The sequence below is a fragment of the Hirundo rustica genome, chromosome 4 (genome assembly GCF_015227805.2).
Source record: "Hirundo rustica isolate bHirRus1 chromosome 4, bHirRus1.pri.v3, whole genome shotgun sequence".
Taxonomy (NCBI): Eukaryota; Metazoa; Chordata; class Aves; order Passeriformes; family Hirundinidae; genus Hirundo; species Hirundo rustica.
The window spans coordinates 43999997-44024950 of NC_053453.1; the positions used below are offsets into that span (position 1 = coordinate 43999997).

Here is a 24954-nt window from a genome sequence, read left to right on the forward strand (position 1 = left end):
AGTAAACATAAAATCTGCAGAGGGCATGGACATATGGTTGTTTCCTGAAAAGGCTTCCAACTCATAATCCTAGAACTGTCATTACTGCAGTAACACTACAAGTACCCAGTCCTAGCAACCTGATTAAATAACACCGCTATGAGAAACAGCCTGTCTTCATAATGCTGTTATCTGCTTTATGAGAATAAGAGAATGCTATATCAGGAAGCATATTAAAGGACTGAATTAATTTTATCTCGAGACATTTTATTCTAATAAAGGTAGTTGGCATCCACAAGGGAAAGGACACTAGAGGAGTTAGTACTGCTCCTTGAAAATTAACTAATCCTTTTAGTCTTGTCTTGGTTTGAAAAGACAGGTATCTGCTAGGGAGAGGCGGGCCTCTCTAGGAATGGGGAATTCTAATCCCTTTCCTCCAAGTTATTATAATTTAGAAGATTAAAAAGGCTTTTCAGTCAGAGCTATGGGGAAAGGAATAACAGTCCTTTACTAGTAAATATAACAGGCCAAACAAACAACAACAGCAATAATAATAATAATAATAATAATAATAATAAACAGAACCAAGAACCCCGAGGGGCTTTGTCTCACAAGCCCCAGGCAGTCTGATCTCTTGGGACCCCGAGAGCACCAAGCCAAAACAGTGGAAAAACTCCGGTGCTGATGGCTGGAAATGGTGGGTTGCCCCGGCAGGCAGGGGGGTGTCCCAGCAGGCAAAGTGAGCAGTGCTGAAGAAGCCGCGATGGCTGGACGTGGCTGACCCAGCTCCAGCAGGGCAGGCGAGGGGCTCTGAATTCCTGGGTGCTCCAGCAGATGATAGAATTCCCAGGACCGGACCCTCCGTTAACAGTGGACTCCTCATGCAGCCAGCAGTCGCCCAACCGTCCACTCCAAAACCGGTAGCAGAAGAAACCACCCTCAGCTCCTGGAGCCCCCCAGCCTTCACCCCCCCACCCCATACTAAGTGATCTAGTTCTTTTGTGTGGGTCAAGTACCCTTTAAGCATCAGTATTTAGTCTCTTAGCAACTTATGGGGGGCAAAAATTCTATAGGAAAACTTAACCCCGAACAAGTCTCAACAGCAATGTCAAATTCTCGCCATCAATCTTATAAACATAACAAACTACAATAATTACTGTATGTCAAAAGTATCTGGATTTCCCTTTATATCATCATTTTGTAGCTTAATCAATTAAAACCAACTCACTTTGCATAAATTTCCTTCAATGTATTCAACTGTTTGGATAAAGCATCTGCTTCTTTTTCCTTTTGCCTTAGTTTGTTCCGCAATGCTTCCATTTTGATTTGCCATTTTTTACCTTCATCCCATCTAATTATTTCCTCCTTGGAGGTCTGTGAAGAACATAAATAGGTTATGTATTTCCCTCTGATTTCTTCTCTTAAAGCAAAACAAGCAAACACATTAGAAAACTAAGAATGATATATCCTTCTTTTATCAGTTTAAACCAGGAAGCCATAGCAGGCATATACTATTTGCCATAGCTAAGTAGCAGCTTCTTCACACTTTTTCCTCAAGTTTACTTTCTGACTTTTTTTTTTTTTTTCCTGAAGCACATATATCAGATTTTGTTCATCAGCTTTGCTCTGAAAAATTCAGCTGGATACACTGCTGTGATTGATGGATAAAGCTAATGCTGTTGACTGCTCCCACCAAATTCTTCCTTAGCTTTTAATATTCATTTTACAAAAAAAGGAATTAAACATTTTATGAAATTAAAAGGTGCTAGTGTAATGTGTCCTTTTACTTCAAATTACACATTAGATTTAAGACAAAGTAGGATTTTTATATGGCAATTTACAACAGATCTGTCTTCTACAACTCGCCAGGGGCTTGCATGCCCCTGCTGCACAGCTTATTTTCCTACAAGAAATGAAACCTCTACTTAGAGTTAATAACTCAGTAACTATAAATTATACATTGGTTAAAACCTGTACCTATAGGATCACAAGTGACTATTGAAAAATCTCAGTCAATATTCCTGTAAGAAAATTTTGGTTTGCTTTGGAGTTTTCTTTGTTTATTTTTAGTCAGAATTTTTCCTTCTCTATATTCCCTGTACTCAATTTTCTGGTTTTGTTCTAAACAGTTAGTGCTATGAAGCAATGGAAAGAAAAGAAAATCTTGGAAAATGAGAAAAATGCATGCCAAGTGTGAGAAAAATACCTCTAGACACAAAGCAACAGGTATTTAAAACATTTCAAATTAATTGAAAGCATAAGTGCAGTCCTAGAATAATATTTAACATCATACATAAACAGTCTGACTCTCATTACACAAGTATGCTATATATTCCAGTATACTTTATAATTAATATGAGAAGCCACTAATTAGTTACTGATACAGTAACAAGCAAGAAACCAGCAACACTCATAAATAAACATGACTAATCACTCAGAACTTCTTGTAAGTGGAGATTCCAACTGTCAAGAATAATCACTTATAGAGGCATCATTGCTTTTAAGATTCACTCTTTTGCTCCTCAGTATTTTGTGCTTTTACTATTGCATTGATTTCACAAAGCACATTTGGGAGAACTTATGTAATCAATTTCACTGCTACGTAAAAAAATCTTTGTTTTCTAAGATTTTGTAGAATTGAACGTCCATTAGAAAAAGGCAGGAAAACATTAAGATACCAGTTCTAAGTAACAAGAGAGGTAACAAAGAACATGAGAAGCATGAGAAGTTGCAGCCACAAAACTGTTTTTTCCTTATCAAGTATGGCTGGTAGGTTTTAGAAGAAATAGGGACAGGTGAACAACCTTGGCCTCAGCTGATGAGCTCTTTAAAAGCCATGATATAAATACCACATACCTTATCTTCTCTTAGACCCCTTTTTTCTGTTTCTTCACACTTTTTGTCAAGTTCACTTCCCAATTTTTTAACTTTTTTCTGAAGCACATCTATCAGATTTTGTTCATCAGCTTTGCTCTGAAAAATTACAAATTTTTACAGCTTCAAGTTTAGTGACTACTGAGATTTTTTCTCCAGTCTAAAAATAAGGATTTTAATTCCAAATTGGTAAAATTAGTTAAAAACCTAATTGATTTTTTTAAAATTCTCTTCAAATTATTATAGTATTGGAATGTAACTTTTCCCTCTGAACTGAATAATCAGCAGCAAGTAGCTGAATTTTTAAAAATAGATCGATGATTCTTCTTAAATCCCTTACTTTTCTTCTAAAAGGGGAAATAAGGACAGCCAGGAAGAAGACAAAATACCATTTTTCCAAGAAACTATAAAAGTGGTTATTCAACTCTTCAGACTCTTTCAAACGTATTTCAAGAAATACATAATTATTTTTTTTAGCTGAGGCAAAGAAACAAGCTAATAGCTTACATGTAACCCAACTTATGAGAAAAAAATAATTTTTTTAATCAAGTGTAAGATACTTAAACCTTTCAATCCCCCCAGACGAGCTCATCAGTACAAAAACTTGGCCAAGATCAAACACAGTTTGAAAAGTCACTTCTACCTGAATGCTACTGCTTAGCCTCCTAATCCGGTTCTTCAGTTCATCATTTTCTTTCTCTATTTCATTTTTTTCCCTCGATATTTTAGCAAATGCTTTTTCTTTCTTCTGTAGCTGTTGGTTTAACTCATCCCTTTCATCAGACAACGAAGTTTCCTTGTTTTTACTTATTTTAAGGTTATCTGTAAGTTTTGCAATCTGATTATTCAATTCCTCTATCTGTGTCTAGAAGAAAACAAAAAAGTCAGCAAAGGCCCCAAATCAGGTTAATCAACAATACAACAAAGCAATACAATTACATTTCCTAGTACTCACCGTAAGCCCCTTTGTTTGTCTGTCAACAATCTCTTGGACATTCATATATGCCTCTTTCTGTGATGCAGCAGAAATAATTTGCTGTTCAGCATTGGCAGTCATTTCTGCTCGGAGTTCTAGAAGTGCTTTACTCAAAGCCTGAAAATAATTAATTCAATTTTTTTTTGTAAGTGAGGATGCTGCTAAAAAACAAGTGTCATGGTTTAACACAGCTTGGTTTTTATTTAAAATCTATCGGTGATGGAAATGATTCTCTATGAGGATGTCTGTGGCGGTGCGAGAATTGTTTTATTAGGTTTTTATAAGAAATTTTAAGTTATGGTTCAGTTCACTGTATCCCCAGTTTTGTAACAGTCCATTCCCTTTTGTGTTTTCTGTATAATAAGGTGTTTTGTGTCAGTCCTCCCACCCCATACCTATCTGTGTCCATCTCCTCTGCCCCCCTCGCTCTGGGGCAGTCTGCCTATCACTTTGGGACCCCTCCCCAAGATTGAGCAATCATACGGAGAGGGCTCCAGGTGATAGGTCCCCTGGGGGAAATTCCTTTGGCTCTGGATTTTAGTGGTCCGAGGCTTGGGGGAGGGCACACCTTGTTACTCCCTGAATCCCCTGATTTGTTGTCTTGTTGTAAACCCCCCCGAACCCCTCCCCCGCTTATAAGGTGGAGGAGGGAGATTCTCGCTCTCTCTGCTCTGGTCTCTCTGGCCTGCAGTTTGGACCAGCTGCGGACTTCCCGCAGCTGGGCCTGAATAAACATCTTTTAACCTGCTAAGCTGAGAGCCATCCTTTTCTGCTACCGCTGCTGTCACAACACTACTTAGTCCAGCTGCTGCTGAGAAGCCGAGCCAGCAGGTAAAGATAACCTGCGTGCCTATCCTAACTGGGAACGTCTTGAAGCTGTGCAGAACTGAGCTAGCCAGAGGCCGGCATCCGCCCGGTGCAGGAGAGACACAGCTACAAGAGATGTCTAACAGCTTTCTTCCAACTTAACAGAACTAATTAGCCGGCTAGTTTTGAATATTGACACATTGTTAAACCACTAAGAAAGCTGGACAGCCCTCTGTGAAAACCACATTTAAAAACAAATAAAGCCCAGAAAAAGCTCTCGTTTCCGGCCTTTGAACAGGTAACTGGGTGCTGGCCGGGCCAGCCCCATGTGGCCTGTGCGGCCAGGCTGGGCTCTGCTGCAGTGCCGGTCCCTTCCCAGGAAGCCCAGCAGGGTGGCTAGGGTCCCTTCCAAGTGAGGCTGGGCCTTTTTTCAGTAGAGCCTGATGGTCCCTTCTTTCCAGAGCAATGCCAGGCCACGCTGCCAGGGCTATCCAAAAGCCGGGAGCAGCCATGCGGCTGGGACCAGCGCTGGGAGTGGCTGCGACACTGAGAGTGGCCACGTGGCCAAGACTGCTCAGCCAAAATCAGCATGGCTGGGGCAGCGCTGTGTGGCCATGGCTATCTTGTCACGGATCGCAGTGAACTTTGTTTGCTCAGCCACTTTTAGCCAGCCATGCTGTGGACAGAAGGACAAAAGCAGCAGCAGCAGCTTTTCTTTTTTTCCGGCACCCTACGTGAAGCAAAGGCATGGGGTGGCGCCAGCAGCCAGCATGACTCGCACGGTGTCGGCAGAGACCACCTGACCAATAGAGAGGCATGGCAAACGATTGTCCCGATGCAGAGCCTGGATGAGATCAACCTTTCCAGCACTGCAGAACTCTAAAAAAATTGTTTCAATTGATAAAGCTTGAGAACAAATGAACCCATGGACACCAAGTCTCTCCTGAATCAGGAAAAATGAAAGGGTAAAGACACGTAAAAAAACCAACATGGGACACTGAAGTCAGTGAAGGAGTCAAATTCTAGATGGGAGGAGATTGAAGAGAAGCCTTAGTTTTGGGCTGAAATTCTCTTCTAAGGCTATGGTGAAGAGATATTTGATATATCAGACTCTTTTTCCCTGTAACTCATGGAATGCATTGGGGGGATGCAGTGTTCTAACCACAGGCACGAACAGAGACACCCATGCTGAAGGAAGCAGATGTTGAAGTAGCTTGAACAGAAAGAGATGAGAGAAAAAAAACCCTTGCCCCAGGGATAGAAGAAGAAAAGCTCTGTTCCTAGAGATAAGAGAACTTTTGTTTCTATATTAGAACAGCTCATCCTTAAAATTGCACCCCAATAAGCTAAAATGGCCCATGTTGGTAATTGTGAGAAAGCTACCAAATACATGGGAGGGACTTTCACACTGTGAAGAGACTTTCCTTTCCCAGGTGGCTGATTCACTGACATTGAAGCCACGAGATAACTGTTTCTTGTGAAGAAGTCTCCATGGCACAGCAGGAGAGACTCCTCTCCCTAAGGGAACTGAAGAAAAATTATTTTTAAAGGTGGCAAACTGACTCAAAGTCCCAGGTTTTGTCTCTTTCCATTGTCAGTAGGAAAGAAAAAAAGATGTGGGGGGAGGAGATTTGTTCTGAAGGTATATTCTGATTTCTTTCAATTCTGTTAATAAAGTTTTCTTTATATCTTTTAAAGTTAGAGCCTGCTTTGCTCCTCCTCCTAATCCTTATCTCTCAGTAGAAAATGAGTAAATAATTCTAGTAGGTGCATTGGTGTTTAGCCAGCACTAGATCCACTACAACAAGAAAAGGCAGTTATATTTTACTTTGGCACAGTATGCAGTTATATTGTACCTTCTGCTCAGCTATACAAAGAATACTTAAGCATTACAAAAGATTTGGTATTTAAATGACAGAGATTAATTCTTATTGACTAACTTTGTGCTGGTTTTCTTTTATGGCTAACTGGCTCTTCAGCTGTTCCACCAGGTTTTTCAGTGTTGCTGTGGGTGCTCTGTTATTTGCTTCTTTTTGGACCTCTAGTTCAGCTTTAACATTTGCTAATTCCTTCTCCTTCTGTGACAGTATATTCCTCAGTTCATTTGCTTCTTCTTTTATTTGTTCCACATCAACTGTGTGCTTTTCTTGAAGCCTAATAAAAAAATAAGCATTCATAGGGTACAGTGTAATAATTAAGTTAGCAAATTCTAAATAAATCACAAAGGACACAATATTTTATTTTGAAAACATTTGGAAACAGCAAAGAAAGACTGACTCAATAAAGGCAGCCCCCATTTAATAAGAGAATTACTCATGAAGGTCAGCAAAATTACATTAGAGCGTTGTTCATTTTCATTCCTGGCCCTTACAGGTAAAGAAAACATCATATTTTTTCCTTTTAAACATGGGTTAAATTTTCATGAGGTTTAAACTTGTTCAGCAGCACACTCAAATGGATGTGTTGTGGGGAGAAAAATGACAGAACACAAGCCAGCAAGTAATACCGTAACTTAAAAACAACGTTCTTTGTCACTAAATGGCACAAAGCTAACAACTAAACAGCATTTTTCCAAGCCACAGTATTAACCCCAGTGAAGGGCTACAGATTAAAAATAACTAACAACTGCTAATTATATTAATGCTTTTGAGATTTTTTTTCAGCTAAATATTAAAGTCATCAAAACCCCGTTCAATTTGCTAGATCAGTCCTGTAGCAGCAATACATAATTGACTTGAATCACTCCAACTGTGATTTATGTTAATAGTTTAAAAACTTACTGGGCTCTGATTGTCTCAAACTCATTGATTTTTGATTCAGTAATTTGCTTCTGTTTCTCCAAATCAGATGATGTTTTCTTTAATTTTCCAACAAGTGAAGCAAGAGAATTATCCTGTTCTGCTACAGTTTGCTCTAAGTGATGGAAGTATTTGCTGATTGATAGGGACATAGAAGTCTTTTTCCCTAACTCCTGTAAAACACAACAAATGCAAGTGATAAACATTTTAAGCTCTAAGCAAAAGATAAGTATTACTGATGCATTTTTAACGCATTCCTAGATATAATCAAGCATTAATAGCTACCATTTATTTACTGAGATGTGATTCTTAGTTCACAGAGAAACTGGTCAGGCTGGTTTGAAAAGAGCTTTGTACATCTAATGATAAACAGAGTACAGCAGAATACTGGTTTTACCTTAAAAAGTGCCAAGAGACATTTTTAATTGAAATGAGTTAGCTTAATATAACCATACACTAAATGAGAATAGAAAGCAATATATAACTCTCTCCCCTAGAATTCTCCATAGATTAGGATGATATGCAAAATGCCCATATATACTGAGGTGGTAACTCTGTTTTCTTACACTTGACTTCTAATGCCTCTCATGTGAAATCTTACAAAAACAATACAACAATTATATATCAATCACCATTTTATTTTCCCTGTCATCAGTTATTACTCACTTTTGACTGCAAAAGTGTTCTTTCCAATAACAAAGTAAAAAATATAGGAACAACCTCACTAATTCTACAATACATATGACTCACCAAAGCAGTCTCTTTGAATTTATTAAGGGAATTGTCAGTGTACAAATCTAACTTCTGGTGTAGAACTCTTATGTCTTCCTCATGCTTCTTTGCTATTTCCTCTTGTTCCTGTTCAAAATAGAATGCTAGTGATGTACACTGTCATAGAAAGTCATGAAACTGCAGTGCCTTCAAGTTGTTTTTTCACTCATTGCTCAATATTATTACCCAGATTATCCTCTAGTTCTGTAAGTTTTTAAAATTCTTTTCTTCTAGCTATAATCAATTACTTCCTTTTTACATTACTGGGGGTGGAAAAAAAAAAATCAACTTTTGCAGTTTTAAGCTATGCAGCAAGTAGTATGATGGAACAGCACAGAAGCTGCAGTACAAAGCAGTTGATGTTGGTCTTCACCAACCGTGACTATCAGCGTGGGCAGTAATATCCATACCAGGTACATTTCGAGTTTAGGTACTTTGGACTATAATTTGATCCCATGGATGGGATGCTAGCACACAGAGCACAACAGACATCGTCTCGTTTTTTTTCCAAATAAAATCCCTTGGTTTCTCCCCAAAGAAATAGCTACATGCGTTAAGCAAAGCACACTAAGTGAAGATGACAGAAAATCTGCTTGGGAAATGTGCTTCTGATCCACACTAAAACCAATGCATGTTTGGTCTTGAAGTATTTCTGACAAAACGTCTCAGCTTTAAAATATTCTTTATGGATATAAAGAAAAAACAATATGAATTATGCTTAAATAATATAAAGTATGGTTAGACACACTGTTTATGGTTTAGAAAATGCTTTAGTTTAAAATATGTTTTAAGAAGAATATTATCCATAAATGTATGTCTTATAGTTTCCAAATTCACTACCAGATGCAATCCAGAGACCTGCCGCAAATATTGAAAAATCCTAAAGAAATATACAAAATATACTGAGACCACTTAACCTCCCGACTAAGCAAACCTACTATTCTAAAAAGCTAAAAACTTCTATATGAACTTTCCACATATAAAGTAAGCAATTGTCTTTGTTCTGTGTGAGATCAGAAACTCCTTTCTTAACTAGCAATGAGAAAACAAAGAATCAACCAAAACAACTTGAAAATGGAAAAAATTACAGAAAAATGTTTAACTACCTCTCTTGCTTTAGCAAGCATATGTTGGTATCTTCTTAACACTTCCTCCTTTTGATTTAATCTTGCCTGCATATTTGTAATGGTTTCATGAGCAATTTTAATGGGATGATGGTACTCTGAGTCATCTTGTTTGCTTAATTCAGCCATTATTTTCTCTCCTGATGTTGCAGGTAATCGAAGTCTTAATTCATTTATAATTTTGTCTCTTGATATAACACTTTGCTCAGCTTTCCACAGAGCACTCTCCTTTTCTTTTAATTTCTACAAGAAAAAGCAATTTCTGTATTTACAGAATTCAAACACTGCAAAAAGATCTTACTTTTCAAGAAATGTATCAGAAAGATTTGTCTAAATGCACTTATAAACACAAAATATTTTGTACTGGGTTCTGTCTGTATGGGATTACTATTACATGGAAATGTCCCAGAATATCATTACTGTGTCTTATGTATTATCTTCTTGGCATAAGACACTTAAACAATTCATTTCATCCTACCAAATGAAGTAGCTGGTATTTTACAAATTATTTAAGAACCACAAAGTATCTTCTATAGCACAGTAGCAATTTAACAACCCAAGATAAAAGTATTTTGTAGCACTTGGTAAATTTAATTAGGTATATAGTCAATTGAATTTTGTACAGCAAGAGGCATCTTAACCTACTAAATGGATGAATTAAAACATTAGAAAATTCTCCTCTATGATTTGTTCCAATGGAAAAAAAAATCAATTTTTTCGTGGTGTGATTGTATTATTTACATTTTCTGAGTGTTAAATATGTCTAAATGACATTTAAAAAAGGATATTTTTCATGAGGAAAAAAGTAAAAGAGCATGGAAACACAAACTTTGTCACTTTAAATTATAATTTATATATTAAATTACCTCCTCCAGTGATCTGCAGGTTGCCCTAGTTTCCAGGATTGTTTGAATATGTTCCTGAATCTTTCTTAAAGCCAACTCAAGTTGTTGTGGGATTGGCAAACAAGGGTCTGGAACCGAGCCCGTAGCCTCTTCTAACTGCACAGAAAGATTCATATTCATGTAATCTGACAGCTCTGAAAAACATACTTATGTGTCTACTTTTAGTGCATGTACCTTTAAAGCTGTGTTAAGTATTTCAGTTTGTTGATGGTCATACTGGTCTAACTGGTGCTGCAGTTCTACTTCTCTCTGGTCCCAAGCCATTTGCCTTTCTTCATGAAGCTGTAACAAATGTTTGACAGGAGTAGTTTATTTATTGAAGGCTATGGGAATTTTATAGACAACTTCAAATGAAAAAAAGTTACTGAAAGGTAAAACACCCAAACAAGCTATTAAAAAGAATTATGAAAACAAGATATAAACGTTTGTGTTAATAAGTTATTAAAAAATCACTTAGTAAAATAAGGAATAGGCTATTTTTTCAATAGCATGCAGGAATACTTACCTTGTTCTGCTGTACAATTTCTTCTTCCAGGTTACTGATTGTACATTCATATTCAGAAATTATATTACGCAAATAGTTCACCTCTTCCTTTTGCTTGACTAATTCTCGACTGAGTTTAAGTTCCTGCAGATGGAGTTCCTCCATTTTCATGTGCCATTCAATTACCTTGCAATGAATAATACACAGTATACTATAATTTACCACAGGCCAACTAGATGCGGTTTCACTCATTGGCTTTGAGGCAGGATGGAACTTTCTCAAACTAATTGGAAGACAGATATTCTGCCTTTTTAAGATTCTTCACTTTTTTGGGGTGAGGAAGCATGACAAGACTATGAAACTGCAAGGGGAATGACTGATAAGAGCAGTTGCCAACTGAGGAGGCAACAGGTTTCCCTTACACTGACAAAAGTGCATTACAAACAATTTTAAAATGACCCTTATACCAGATACCTTATGCATCTGTCCAGATTAAACAAAAAAAATTGGTTTGTATTTTCTAAAAGAGCAAGAGAATTCAAAACAATTAAAAACTGTATTTATTTAAAAAAAAGCACATGTACTAAGAATAACAGACACACTTATGTCAAAATGCTCTAGAAAAATATTTGAAAACCGACTTAAAACTAAAACGTGCCCAGAGAATTACAACCATTGCTTACTTGCAAACAACTTTAGTCAAAGCAAATACAATTATATTATCTAACACACAAGAGAAGTGAGAAAGCCTTAAGATTTCAGGGCAACATTGCTTATGGGTACAAAATATTTTTAAGCAGAATTACATGTGCACAGTAACATTTCTAACTATGCTGTCTAAATTACTGCCCCTGGATTTTTTTTTAAAAAGACATGGATCTGGAGTAAAGATTTCACTGTAAGCGCATGGAAGAAAACTTCAGAATGCTACTCTGTATTTAATTTAATTCATTATTTAATTAGATTCAAAATTTCATTCAATTTAATATAACTGCATTTATAGTTAGCATCTAGCTCCCATGTGCCTTAATTGGGCTCAAAAGAAGATAATTAGTATGTATAACTGCACTGACTTTTATAGAAAACAAAATCAGATAGCTGTCATTCTAACAGTGTATTATATCAGTAAGTTGTACATTAAAACATATTTAGAGAAGAAACTGAACTGAAACTTAATTTAAATGCAGATCAGACAAGCAAACCTTTTGAGCTCCTCTTGTATCTTTCAATGCAGTCACTAATTCTTCCAAACTCTTCAGTTTCAACTCCAGCTCTAATGCTCTGTTTTCTGCATTTCGACGCTCCTGCTCGGCATGCTGAACTTCTTTCAAGATCTTCAGTTTGTCATTCTGTAGCTGAATCATCGTTTTAGAGAATTTTTCTTGCTGTGCTAAAGGCAGAGCACCACTAAACTGTCGCCGCAAAGACTGAACCGTCTGTTGTAGATGTTTGGCTCTATTTCTTCCTTCAAGTCGGGCAAAATACAAGGCTTGATCTCTCTCATCAAGCTTCTGCTCCAAACGTAGATTGTAGATCTCCATCTTCTGTAGTTTCAATTTAAACTTCTCCAATTTGCCTACAGCAACAGATTCACTGCCTTGAAGGGCTAAGATATCTTGATGCAGTTTTGCAATAATTGCTTTTTCATCTGACTGCGCCTAAGAACAAAATTGATATAACAAATTTATTTTTCATTTTAACACAGAATATGTTAACACAGTTTATAAGTAAATATAAACTTTTTTAATATATGTATTATATATTGCATGTATTTTATTCCACAGAGAAGAATAAACAGGCTTTTAATTTTTCCACTATTATTTGTACAGCCACATTTTAGAAGTACACCTTTTCAGATACTGATGTTAAAAATGGTCTCTTTCCAAAATACCAGAAACTGAGGAAGAAATGTGTACCTAAACTTAGGCAAAAGTGTTTGATTTAAGGTCTCAAACCTTTCTATAACATGAAACCAAATTCCAATAAATTGTTTTAGCTAATAACAAAACAAAATAGTAAGCAGATTGCAAGTCTTCAATATTTACAAGCAATTTCTTGCCTTGTAAAAAATGATCAGACTTTCCTCATCATGAGATTTTCCTTGAGCATGAGCTATTAATGATACAGAAATTAATATTATGTAAACAACATGGAAAAAGGTCAGGATCTGTAATAGCTGCACAGCTAGAAATGGAATAAATGGAGAAGGGAATAATTAATGTAATACAGAACTTTTGAAAGAGTATGGGCACTACAAGGACTAGCTTGCTAAGATTCTTCTGAAATACTTATGCAGTTTTTTAATTCATGGCAAAATTACTTCTTTTCTTCTCACTCCAGGGAAAAAGAATCCAAACTGAAGTTTTAATAAAGGCTGAATTTTACCTGATAATCTAAAATTTGCATTCTAAGATATTCCACTTCTTTATCTCTGTATTGCTGGCGTGCCTCCAGATCTTCAACTTGTGTTTGTGCTACATGAGACAGTTCTCTTAACCTTCCAGGGAAAACAAGAGTATTGTATCACTTGAAACCACTGAATAACTACTAAGTTTTTCTACACAGAAGATACTAAGAAAAGATTCTTAGTATATTTCCTCATATCAAAACATTTGGACTTCATTCTTTTCAACACACTCTTCTCTACTACTTAGAGTTCTGGTTAAGAAAATTCTTCTGGATTGCCTCTCAACTTTTTCACAGGACGTTTTTCTATACATTATACAGAAGTTTGCTAGCAGTACCTTCTTCAGGAAAACAATGCCGTGGGTTTTTTACCTGAACTAAGCCTCTCTGTCTGTCCTCTATTTCTCTCCTACTTCAGGATATAAACACTCAACACCTCCTAAATGCTCAAACCATTTCATTCTCAATTCCTCTCTGCTTCCCCAAATCTAATAACTTATTTGCAGTGCCAAAAATCACTGCAGGTATCCTTACAGATTTTGGTGGTTTAGGCATATAAAAGGATTACAATTACTTGAAGACAGATGTTCTAAAAAGGTCAGTTTTCCAATTTATGCAAAATTAATCTAAGTAAACGGAAAACCTCCCTCCTACTGTACCTTAATCTTTGAGATATGAGTCTTTCAAAGAAAGAACTGCTTTCCAATTATTCTGAGACTTTCATACACAGAACAGGGGTTGTGGCACAGAAAGAAAATTAACCTTAATTAGTGTAAAAATACTACTATAACTATCTAATTGCACACTTACCCTATTTATCCAGGCCAGTACTTAATTCCTTGTTCAAATTAAATTGAACAAACTGTATTCTTTGTAGTCAGGAATTAAATGCTTCATTTTCAATGCCAAATTTGGCATGTATATATGCTCAAAGACACAGGCATTGAAAATTGGACCTTAGTGATACACAAGTAGTGTATTATGTAAGACTAGTATGCTTGAATTTTCACACATTACTAAACACACTGAATTCAAAATCTGTAACTTCAAGACTTACTTTGATACTTCGATCTTGAGCTCCATCTCACGCTTCTCTAGGTCCATAATTTGTCGTCTATCTGCATCACTTACTGCCTTACTTACACTCTTTGACAGTTCATCTCTTAATTCCTGTTCCACTTTCTGTGCCTCAAGATTGATTTTGGTGAGCTTAAAAAAATCAAAACCAGAAACAAACAAACAAAATGCACATAACCGCTCAAACTCTGCAATGAAATAGCAGCAGCAAAAGTATTTTTTTTCTTTTTGTCATTACAAAACACAGTTCAGCTATGATGAGGTTGTGTTCAAAAACTAGTTTTCCTTACTCTCTGCTTAAACATCTTTTTCTTTACAGGATTCCATGCATACAGGAATAGATACACAATTTGGCACAGAAAAGGATTCTAAACTAAACACAATTTTTATTAGTGAATTTTTTAAAAATGATTACTGCAATAACTTTCTCCTAAACTAAAATAAAAAAATAAAAATAAATTTCAAGAAAAGACTGTAAACACTTTAGGAAATGAACAGTCTTACAGATTTATATACTGCCTTTTACATTGGCATTGTTAACACAAATAGACGTTATAAATGCCAAGACTGACAATAATATTGTTCTTTTGTTCTTTCTAAAAAAAAAAAAAAAATCTTTTTTAATTAAATGACATTCTTTCAAGCAGCCTGATTTTTCAAGTTATCAAACACTGAGTAATCAGTATTTCAATTCAAACCAAAAAGCATTAAAATAGATAATCTATCTTAATTCCAACACAGAGAAGTCCCAAGACTTAGTTAGTACATACAGTTGTGGCCCATTATTCTGATACCACTTCTTAATAAAATAACTGATTTCCTAAACAAACAAAAAGAAGTGCAGGGTATCCTCACATATCTGGAAAACTAAAAGTAGAATGCTGAAGTCGATTTATGACTTAAAAAGATGTACCATCAGACCTAAAAGTATCACAATAATGAATACAAAAGAGAATACGAAAAATGTGACACTAGGGTGCATCACCTAAAGCATTTCTTACAGAAATCAAAGAACCCATCCCATCAGTAAAGGCTTTCACAATACTGCTGTTGAAAAGCTTTATATTCATATATACTCCATCTCCCAGATTAAATCAAAACTACGCAACAAACATCACTAAAACAACAGAGAAACAAGGAGTCACACAACAGCAATCGATTAGTTGCTGTTGTGTGTGTGTGTGTATGTATGTATATGTGTACATGTGGAAGGGAGTGGGAATAAATACAATGTATCAGCATTCCTATCAATTACTCTCTTTCTGCCCTTGTCCTTCAATTATAGACCAGTAATGTCACAAGAACAAATCTGTACAGGTCCTATAAATACATTTATTGTAGAATTTACAATAAATTGTAAACTGCTAGTAAAAAATAAATTTCTATAAAAAATTCAAATACCAATAGTGTGAACAAAAAACCCTTACAAGTTTAACACTGATAGGACAGGAATACTACAGTTCATCAGCTTCAATGGCACATGACTTCTATTTCTGTACTATAGATAATGTGCGGCATAGGACATAGCCAGTCTGTAACAGAATCACGACACTATCATTTGCACAAGGAATGTAAAGTTTGAACCTTTTTTTGAATAATTGGTAATTATAAGGATAAAATTATGAGGGAAAGAGGTCATACGGATTAGACAAAAGAAATAACAAGCTTGGAACAGACTTTTTTCTTGCAGCCTGCTGACAAAACTAGGAAATTATCTGTAAAGATGCTCTTCATGTGTTTACTATTAACTAACTTTTAAAATAATTTACTGACAAATTAATTAGTTCTGTTTTTACCAATGTCTTGCATATGCAGAATTGTAGCTCTTAAAGGCTGCAAAACTATCTTTTGCATCATAACCTTCTTTATACACTTATTTATTTACACAAATTGATATTATTGACATAAATAATTTTTGAAAAACTCAAAAATATGCTTTTAGTATGTATCCCATTAGGTTGTTAAATCTCAGCAGATTTACCTCAGCAAATTTTGTTTCCAGTTCAAAATTACGTTCTTCTATTTGCTTCACAGTACTTCTTAAGTGCTCATTCATTCGTTGTGAATGTTCTGCTCTCTGTCTTTCATTTAGTTCCTTCATTTCCAATATTGTGATCTTCTTAGAAATGGATAAAATCTCACTACTGGTTATTGCTTTTGTGGCTTTGTCCATGGTATTGTCATCCCCTACAAGAATTAAGTATTGTTATACTTAAATTAAGAAATACACAAACTGTTTCAACTATGAAAATTATTTCCACCATGAATCCAAACATGGGTTTTGCTTTATCTGTGTCAAGTAAACTTTATCATAACATCTGTGTGTTCTTGGTTTTTTTTTTAACTGGAGGCATCGTTATCTTGCCTTACTACATGTTTGAAAAGTATGTAATTTGAATAAAATTCTACTATCAATTATGAATGCATGTATCTGCAACCCTGGTTATTGAGAGTGATAACCATTTTCAACGTAGCCTTTCACCTTATGCTTAATACAACTGGCAAATCTTCAAGAAATTTGATTTAAAATCTGTAAAAAAGACAGGATAAATGAGTTCTCCTGAATAGTGGGAATGAAATCTACACAAAGAAACACCAGCTATTAAGAAAGAATACTTTGTTACAAGGCATGAAACCAGCAGGAAGAAATCACTTGCTTGACAACCTCTGAAACACTACAACTGACAATCAAGTTAGAACATACTAAGAAAAAAAAAAACAAACCAGGTGATGTTGCATTAAAAACTTGTAAATCCTTGACCCAGTAACCCAAAAAAGTCAAAGCAGAAGAGTTTCCAGAGAAAAATACCAAACTTGGTTTTAGTCAAGTGAAACATACAAACAAAAACATTCAGCACAAAAATGGAGATCGTTACTGAAAGACATAAAACAGTTAAGATTTTTTTTTAATTTTCATTATTTTTAGACATATCAATTTTAAAATATTTTAAAGTATTACTTTTATACGGGATATACCATTTGGTGTTTAATGTTGCAATATAACTTTCATACTTGCCCAGTTTAGTCATCTGTTCCCAAGCTTGTTCTACAGTGTGAAGTTTTTCTTTTGTGATCTCCAGTTCCTTATTCAATGAATTTATCTGTACTTTCAAGGATTCATTCTCACGCTGTATGACAGAAAAGTTGCAACGTAACAGCAAACTATTGAATTGTAACAGATTTCATGTTTAGTATCTACAAAATCTTTCAGATTAACAGACTTCACCTGTGTGCAACCCATAACCTACATATATGGCAACAGAAGATTATATGTTTGTAAAGTGCATGGTTTTTATAAGTGTAAAAATGTTAGTCTTTGTCCTCTGTATCCTACTGTCACAGCTAGTAATACTGTGAATATTTACTACCAGCGACTGTGATTCCTACAGCATCTAGAATTAGATGAGAAAAATCTTTGTTTGTCATACTAAGCACTTCATTAACAGTGGGAAAGAAATTCTGGAAGATTACTTCATCCCACACAGAACACTTCATCTTGTACATAAATACCTAATTGAGACAGATCAGACATTTCTTTTAGTTCTTTTAAGCATCTAACATGATGCCAAATGTAAATGTTCCCTCATTCCTCCAAATAGAAATACAAATTTCCACATTAACCAATAAAACTTACTGAATACTTCATATTAATTTTCAATTTTTAGTTTTCTGGACATGATTTTAGTTGATAAATTATTCTCTAGCTCTATGAAGTTGCTGAAATAAGCAATGCAAATTTTCATACACATAAAATTCCATAAAATAGACATAGGAGACCTTCATTCTTTACCACCCATGTAAAGTCAGAGGTAGTAATGTACCTTTGAAGCCAGCTTCACAGTTCTTGAGAAGAAACTCCCTTTCACTTCAGAATAAAAGTTCACAGGAACAGTTAAATATCTGCAGTGCCTACACTATTTTACAAGCACATTAAGAACAACCTTTGGCTTGTTTTTTGGAAGTAAAATTCCAAAGCTTTACTCCTTTTGGAACATTTCATTCCTGTGAAAGCTAGGAATTACTAAGAGCACATACTTTGAGAGAAAACTTTGGAAGTGTTTACATTCCATCTACTTCCTTATGATCTCCGAAACTGAAGATGATAGCAAATATTCGTTCTGCCAGCCTCATTTCAGTAATCAAAGAACTAAAAAAAAATTCTGAGAGAACATATCCAAAGCTTAGTTTAAAAAGCAAACAAAAAAACCAGAGAACCAAAACTAAATGCTTTTCTGTCTGCTCAATTTTTCCCTTAGGGTTAAAACGTAACACACACATTACCTCCATGTGTTCCATGTTTGTTGTCCTTTGCACAAGCAAATTATCTTTTTGTAACATCTCTCTGTATTTAGCAGTTAATGCATTGTATTGCTTATTGGCCACTTCTAGCTCAGACAATGGCACACTGCCATCCAACACTTTTTGCAGAGCTGCAATCTTAAAGCAAGCCATTTCCTATGAAAATAATCAACACAATAGGTTACTAAGGTCAGCTAGTAATTTAAATATAAAATTACTCCACAGAAAAAGAATACTTAATATAGTGTTCTAGATATTAGTTTATTTTTCTAAATTACTGCTCATCTTTAAAAATCACCTGCAATAAACATTGACAAACTCTCTGGGTAATTTTATCAATAGTTACCTCTCAAGGCACTGCCAACACTTACCTTATAAAATGAATACAGGCCCTAGGAACCTACACGACCAAAAGGTAAGATTTGGTTTCATATGATGCTCACGGAATCATAGAATGGGTTGGGTTGGAAGGGCACCTTGAAGATCATCTAGTTCCAAACCACCCTGCCATGGGCCGGGACACCTTCCACTAGACCAGGTATGGGAGAACAGATGAGAGATGGAGCAGGAGGAACAGTAGAGCCTGTGGATCGAGGTATCTTGGCCTTGGTGTGGGTGACCACAGATATGAAAATGATCTGGGAAAAAAACTGCATATCATATCACAAAGGTCTTTGGAACTACGTAGTTTTGTAAAGGCTGCCAAATAATGTGAACAATCTGTAGTTTGTGGGAAAATTCTTGCTTAAGGATGTGACTATTAGGACTGTGGCCTATTTGAGCTGTAACAAGTATGTAACACTATCTGACTTCTATGATTTCAAACCTGATTTTGACTCCTGTTTACTCTGACTTCAGCTTAGATTTCCATAAACTTTAATTTCAATTCGAACTTTGACCTATTTTTGCTCAAGCTTTGGCTTAAGGCTCCCTGCTTAAATCACTTTTGCACCCCTGTCTTTTGAAGTCCAGTCTCTCAGTCGCGAGGCAATTGGTGCGGAGGAGGCAAAGCGCCTAATCTGTGCAGGCAGCTGGCGTGCCCCACCCCAGCCCTGGAACTGCTGCTGAAAGAAGCAGGATTGGGCCTGTAACAATCTCTCAGGAGGACCGGGAGGACACAGGTGAGCTGGGGAAAAAGAAATACAGGTCAGAAGAGAGAGAGACATTTTTCTGCTTATGTTTGAGCTGCTTAAGAAACATAGCACGTCTTTACTCTTGTGATTTGAAACTTGTACTGAAGTGGGCAGCAGCTGAGAGAAAAAAATGTTACTGCGTTTACTATCTCTGCAAAAGACTTTTGGGATGATATAGGGGTAAAATTATGGGACCATGCTACAAAAGGAAATATGATGGTGGCTGGGATGCTCCTCTCTTGGAGAATGATTTACAAGACTATGGAAAAGCAAGAACAGCTTCAAGCTGTGGCTAATGATCTGGAATGAGTGACAGACCTAGCAAAAGCCATAAATTCTTTAGTACAGCAATCCAATCCTCCTCCCTCACTGGAGGCAAAAGAAAGATACTGGGCACTACAACCTTGTGACAGTTTTCACTGCTGGACACTGCCCCAGGAATGGAGGGGGAGTGAATGAAAATGTCTCCTTTGATCCTTGTCCTATAGACTCCGATGATGAGCCAGATTTGTTTCCTCCAGACCCACATGAGAACTGGATTCATTTAAAAAGAGAAGCTTTGTTTGCAGGATACTTGGAGATAGCTAACATGATCGTGGCCTGTCATATAACACAGCAATAAACAGCATAATCCTCATTGGGAGGCAGCCTTTTCAGGAGGTAAAAGAATTAAGGCGGACAGCAACTGAACACAACATTGGGTCCCCACTATCTTTGGAGTTTGCTGAGCTCTACACTTTCTGCATATTAAATGACACCCCATGAATTTAGGTCCCTTGTGAGGCTGATATTGACCTCTATGCAGTGTACTTTTTTGGAGGCAGAGTGGAAAAAGGGTCTGTGGGTGCTTCTTTTGACTTCTGTGGGACACAGAAATCAAGATTTAGCTGCTTTAGATTTTAGCTGCACTGGATCACCTTGCCGGGGAGGGCCTGTACATAGACCCTTCTGATCAAGTTTGTGAATGTCCAAAGGAGGCCCTTGAAGGGATAAGAGAGGCTGCAAGAATGGCATTTTTAAAGGTCTTTAATGCAAGGATGCCTCAGAAAATTTTTACAAACATAATTCAAGAGGAAGAGAGCAGTTTCTTTACAGGCTGAAGCAAGCCTTGGAACGGCAGATAGATAATGAACTAGCCCGAGTGATTTTGCTTTTAAAGCTTGTGGTTGAGAATGCAAATGGGGACTGTAAAAAAATTGTTTAAATCACTGACTGATCCAAATCCAACCCTAATAAACATGACAGTAGCTTATAATTGCCTTGGCACAATAGAGCATACATCTGAAACCACGGCAGCAAGAATGGATGCAGCTTTTGCAGCCCTTAAAAGGTCCTTTGGGAGAACCAAGAACATGGTTTGGTTATGGAAAACCTGGCCATCTGAAAATGGACTGCTTTGCTCAGAACAGGGCCAAGGCAAAGGCTCCTGGCATTTGCCCCATGTCGTAAAAGAAGAAATTTTGCTAACCAGTGCCATTCTAAGAATGATTTCGAAGGTCATCTGATCCAGGGAAACCAGAGCCGCAGCGCAGAACGGCGACACACTCAGACACAAATGCCCCAGCCAACACAACAGCCACCACAGCAGATGCCACAGCAGGGATCACCTCAAGTCTTCACCCAGCAACTCGAGGCAGCACCAGACTAGACCTGGCAACCTCCAACACACTAACGTTACATGATTCTTCTGTTCATTTATTCCCTACAGGAATTTTTGGACTACCAAAACCCCAGAGCAGTTAATAGGGAGATCCTTCACCACCCTATCAAGGCTTTTTGTTCTCCCTAGAGTTACAGATTCAGACTCTGTTGCTGAAATTAAGATTATGGCCTGGACTCCTTTTCCAACCTATACTGTCCCTAAGGGGACTCGTGTCGCACAATTAATTCTTCTTCCACAAACACCAGCATTTGCTAAGGGAAACTATCAAGAGAGGGTGGGGGGTTTTGGATCTACAGGAACTCCAGAATTACTATGGGTACAAGCAACTTCTCATTAATGCCCTACCTGTAAATGCACCTTAAGGTTACAGGCACATCATGTAACACTCACAGGTCTCCTAGACAGTGAAGCTGATGTGACTGTCATCTCTCAGGCTAAACTGCCCCCTTCCTGGGCCCTCACAGAAGTACGCCAACCCCTTACAGGGATTGGGGGAAGCAGTCGTAGTTATTGGAGCCGCCACCTAATTCAGGTAGAGGGGCCAGAGGGCCACACAGCTTCTGTAAAGCCATTTGTTTTGCCTGTACCCATGGTGTCATGGGGCAAGATGTACTTTTTCAATGCAGTTTTAAAATTCAGTCTGATTTTTAATAGAGGCTATTGAGGTGCATGACACCATAAAGTTAACCTGGAAAACTGATCGCCCTGTCTGGGTGGATCAATGGCCCCTGCCATTAATTAAAGTGTATGCACTCACTGAACTCGTCCAAGAACAATTTCAAAAGGCACACATAGTCCCCACTACCAGTCCCTGGAATTCACCAGTGCTTGTTATTAAGAAACAAACTGGCAAGTTGCACCTCCTACAGGACCTCCAAAAAATTAATGCTGTTGTGGACAAAATGGGAACCCTGCAACCTGGTCTCCCATCCCCTACCATGATTCCTCAAAATTGGCATTTGACAGACATTGATTCAAAAGATTGCTTCTTAAACATTCCTTTACATCCTGATGATGCTCCTAAATTTGCCTTTTCTTTTCCCAGCATCAACATGCAAGCATCCTTGCAAAGATACTACTCAGTTGTTTTACTCCAGGGAATGGAAAATAGCCCTATCATCTGCCAGTGTTTTGCTGCAAAGGCCCTCAGTCCTATCTGTTGTTGTTCAGAGCCCCATCCAACCTGGCCTTGAGCGCTTCCAGGGACAGGACATCCCCAACTTCTCTGGGCAAGTTGTAGCGCTGTGCCAGCGCTGTGCCAGCGCCTCACCACCCTCATAGCTAAGAATTTCTTCCTAATATCTAACTTAAATCTACTTTCTTTCAGTTTTAAGCCAGTCCTCCTTGTCCTGTCACCATACGCCCTTGTCAAAAGTCTCCCTCAATATTTCTTGTAGGCTCCCTCCAGATACTGGAAGGCCAGATTTAGGTCACCCCAGAGGCTTCCTCATTTCCAGTCTGAATAATCCCAATTCTCTTAGTCTTTCCCCATAATAATCCCAGTGCTTTGGATGCAGCCCAGGACATGTTTGGCTTCCTGGGCTGAGAGTGCACAGTGCTGGGTCATGTCCAGCCTCTCATCCACCTGCACCCCCAAGTCCTTCCCAGCAGAGCTGCTCCCCCATCTGTTCATCCCCCCAGCCTGTGTTGGTACCAGAGGCTGCCCTTACCCAGGTGCAGCACCTTGCACTTGGTCTTAACAAACCACATGAGATTCCCATGGACCCACTTCTTGAGCTTGTCCAGGTCACAGAGCTTATATAAATACAAAGAATATTTCTACAAGATTTATAACAGCAATTAGCAAGCTTCTGGGAAATGCATTCAAGAAACTATTAATAACGCCATTTTAAAACAAAGGGTATTTCTTTCCAAACTGTTGAAATAAAAATGTGGGCTATTACTACTATAAACTATACCTTGAATCGTTGCAAGTTTCCAATCTTCCCTGTAACTGCAGTCTCCATATGTGTTATTTCACCCTTTAGTTTCTCATTTTCTTTTCTGAGGTGCCATTCCATTTCAAGTAAAGTGGTACACTGCCTTGTTAGTGATTTTTCATTAACTCGTAAAACAGCTATTTTTCTGTTATTTTCTGCAAGTACTTTCCTTGTTTCATCAGGATCCATCTGAAGCGTGTTGAGTAAATTCTGTAAAATATTTTTTTAACAAAACCCTTGTACAGAAATATGGTAAAGCTCAACTACATACACAAGATTTCTTGTATATTTTTTAATCTAGGTGGAAAAATTCTATTAATTTGTCTGAAATAATTTCTTTTTGCAAATAAAATATATACACACACTCAACATACACTCAAACATACAATATTCTAAGAAAAAGGTGAATCTTCAAAACCAGAAGCTAAGTACATTTGACTGACTAACTTTTAATTAATGCTGACACTTTCAAAATTTAGAACAAGAATGGTTCTCTGCATTCACTGTCATCAATCTTCCCATTTATACTAGAATAAAAAAATGGATTGGAACAATTTTCTAAACAAAATAGAAGTCCTGTGGTTCCAAACAAACTCTAATAACTACTTTGAAGACCAAACCTGTACTTGTAAACTAACCACAGGATCCCTTCTATAGTAACATTTATGAGTATGTGTGAACACAAGTGTTTGCATGCATGTGTAAATCTAAATCCCAAGAGGGGCAGTGGTGGGGAGAGCAAACTATGGCAACTCAGGTCAGAGAAGTCATGTGAGCTTTAGCTTTGCTGACACACACATCAGCTTGCCAAGGAGACAGGTAGTAACTGGAGCTGTGAGAACTCAGCTGTCTAAACATCCAGTTACTTTTGACACCCTGTGGTATCCTTGCCCTGTGTCTGCTTCTTTAAAAGGACACAAGTGACTGATATGCCTTTGGTTAAATTTTGCAAGGTTTGATGCCCAAAGACAACAATAGCCATTTAAAATTGCATAATGTCTGTGATTAGACACCTGCATCAATTCTAGGAACTTCTAAATACCACCAACACTGTCCAGTTTTCTTAATGTAATACTGAATTCAGACTTGGTGGATGTCACCCTGGTTTTTCTGAGTTTTTTAAAGCCTTTTGATTGTTCATAAAAATGGAGTCAGACCTTTTAGCTACTGTACAATATTAGGAGCAGTTTCTACCTTTTTCCCACATATGTAACATAAACAAATCCTTTGTTTTTCTTTCTCTGTCCTTTGTTTGCATATTTCTAACCTGAAAACAATTGTAACTGACGGCTGGTCTGGCCAGTTGGCTGAGAGGTGAAAAATCCAAAAGCCAATCTTCAGCCAGACCCACAAATGTATAAAAAGTAAGAAATAAACAGGCAGAGAGCACTCCGCCTCGTTCTCCGGCTTGGCGCAGCCTTGTGCTCTCTGAGAGGAACTCTGCCCTGCGAAATCTTTCGTCCCTCATGTGATTGCTTTGCGTGTCCCAGTCACAGGTGGAAATAAAATAGGAGGAATTCTGTTTCCTATTTTTCTGAAACACTGATTCATACACATTAACAGTTATATATAACAAGATGCAACTGAAAGTAATAACCCTAACTCTTAGAGTAAACTAATGTGTTTTCCAAGGGCTTGTTTGCATGCTCCTCCTCCCAATCAAACAGCCTGGGTAACAACTGCTGTTCAGAGAGCAGTGTGAGTGTAAACTGTGTGAA

The 24954-nt window shown here is 37.2% G+C and overlaps 1 protein-coding gene across 3 annotated transcripts in view; it reads right to left on the reverse strand.

Moving 5' to 3' along the window:
• The window catches only part of CEP290 (centrosomal protein 290), a 67513-nt gene that overhangs the window by 21435 nt on the left and 21124 nt on the right, over positions 1–24954 (reverse strand). For all 3 annotated transcript variants that reach the window (XM_040061478.2, XM_040061477.2, XM_040061476.2), the window contains 18 exons: positions 23216–23446; positions 18483–18656; positions 17218–17329; positions 16183–16388; positions 14182–14333; positions 13104–13215; positions 11921–12376; positions 10740–10904; positions 10409–10516; positions 10196–10330; positions 9312–9572; positions 8185–8292; positions 7417–7607; positions 6577–6790; positions 3809–3946; positions 3497–3718; positions 2836–2952; positions 1208–1353 (listed from right to left, as the gene is read on the reverse strand). In XM_040061478.2, the coding sequence (XP_039917412.1) occupies positions 1208–1353; positions 2836–2952; positions 3497–3718; positions 3809–3946; positions 6577–6790; positions 7417–7607; positions 8185–8292; positions 9312–9572; positions 10196–10330; positions 10409–10516; positions 10740–10904; positions 11921–12376; positions 13104–13215; positions 14182–14333; positions 16183–16388; positions 17218–17329; positions 18483–18656; positions 23216–23446 (3248 nt within the window). The remainder of the gene's footprint in view (positions 1–1207; positions 1354–2835; positions 2953–3496; positions 3719–3808; positions 3947–6576; positions 6791–7416; positions 7608–8184; positions 8293–9311; positions 9573–10195; positions 10331–10408; positions 10517–10739; positions 10905–11920; positions 12377–13103; positions 13216–14181; positions 14334–16182; positions 16389–17217; positions 17330–18482; positions 18657–23215; positions 23447–24954) is intronic.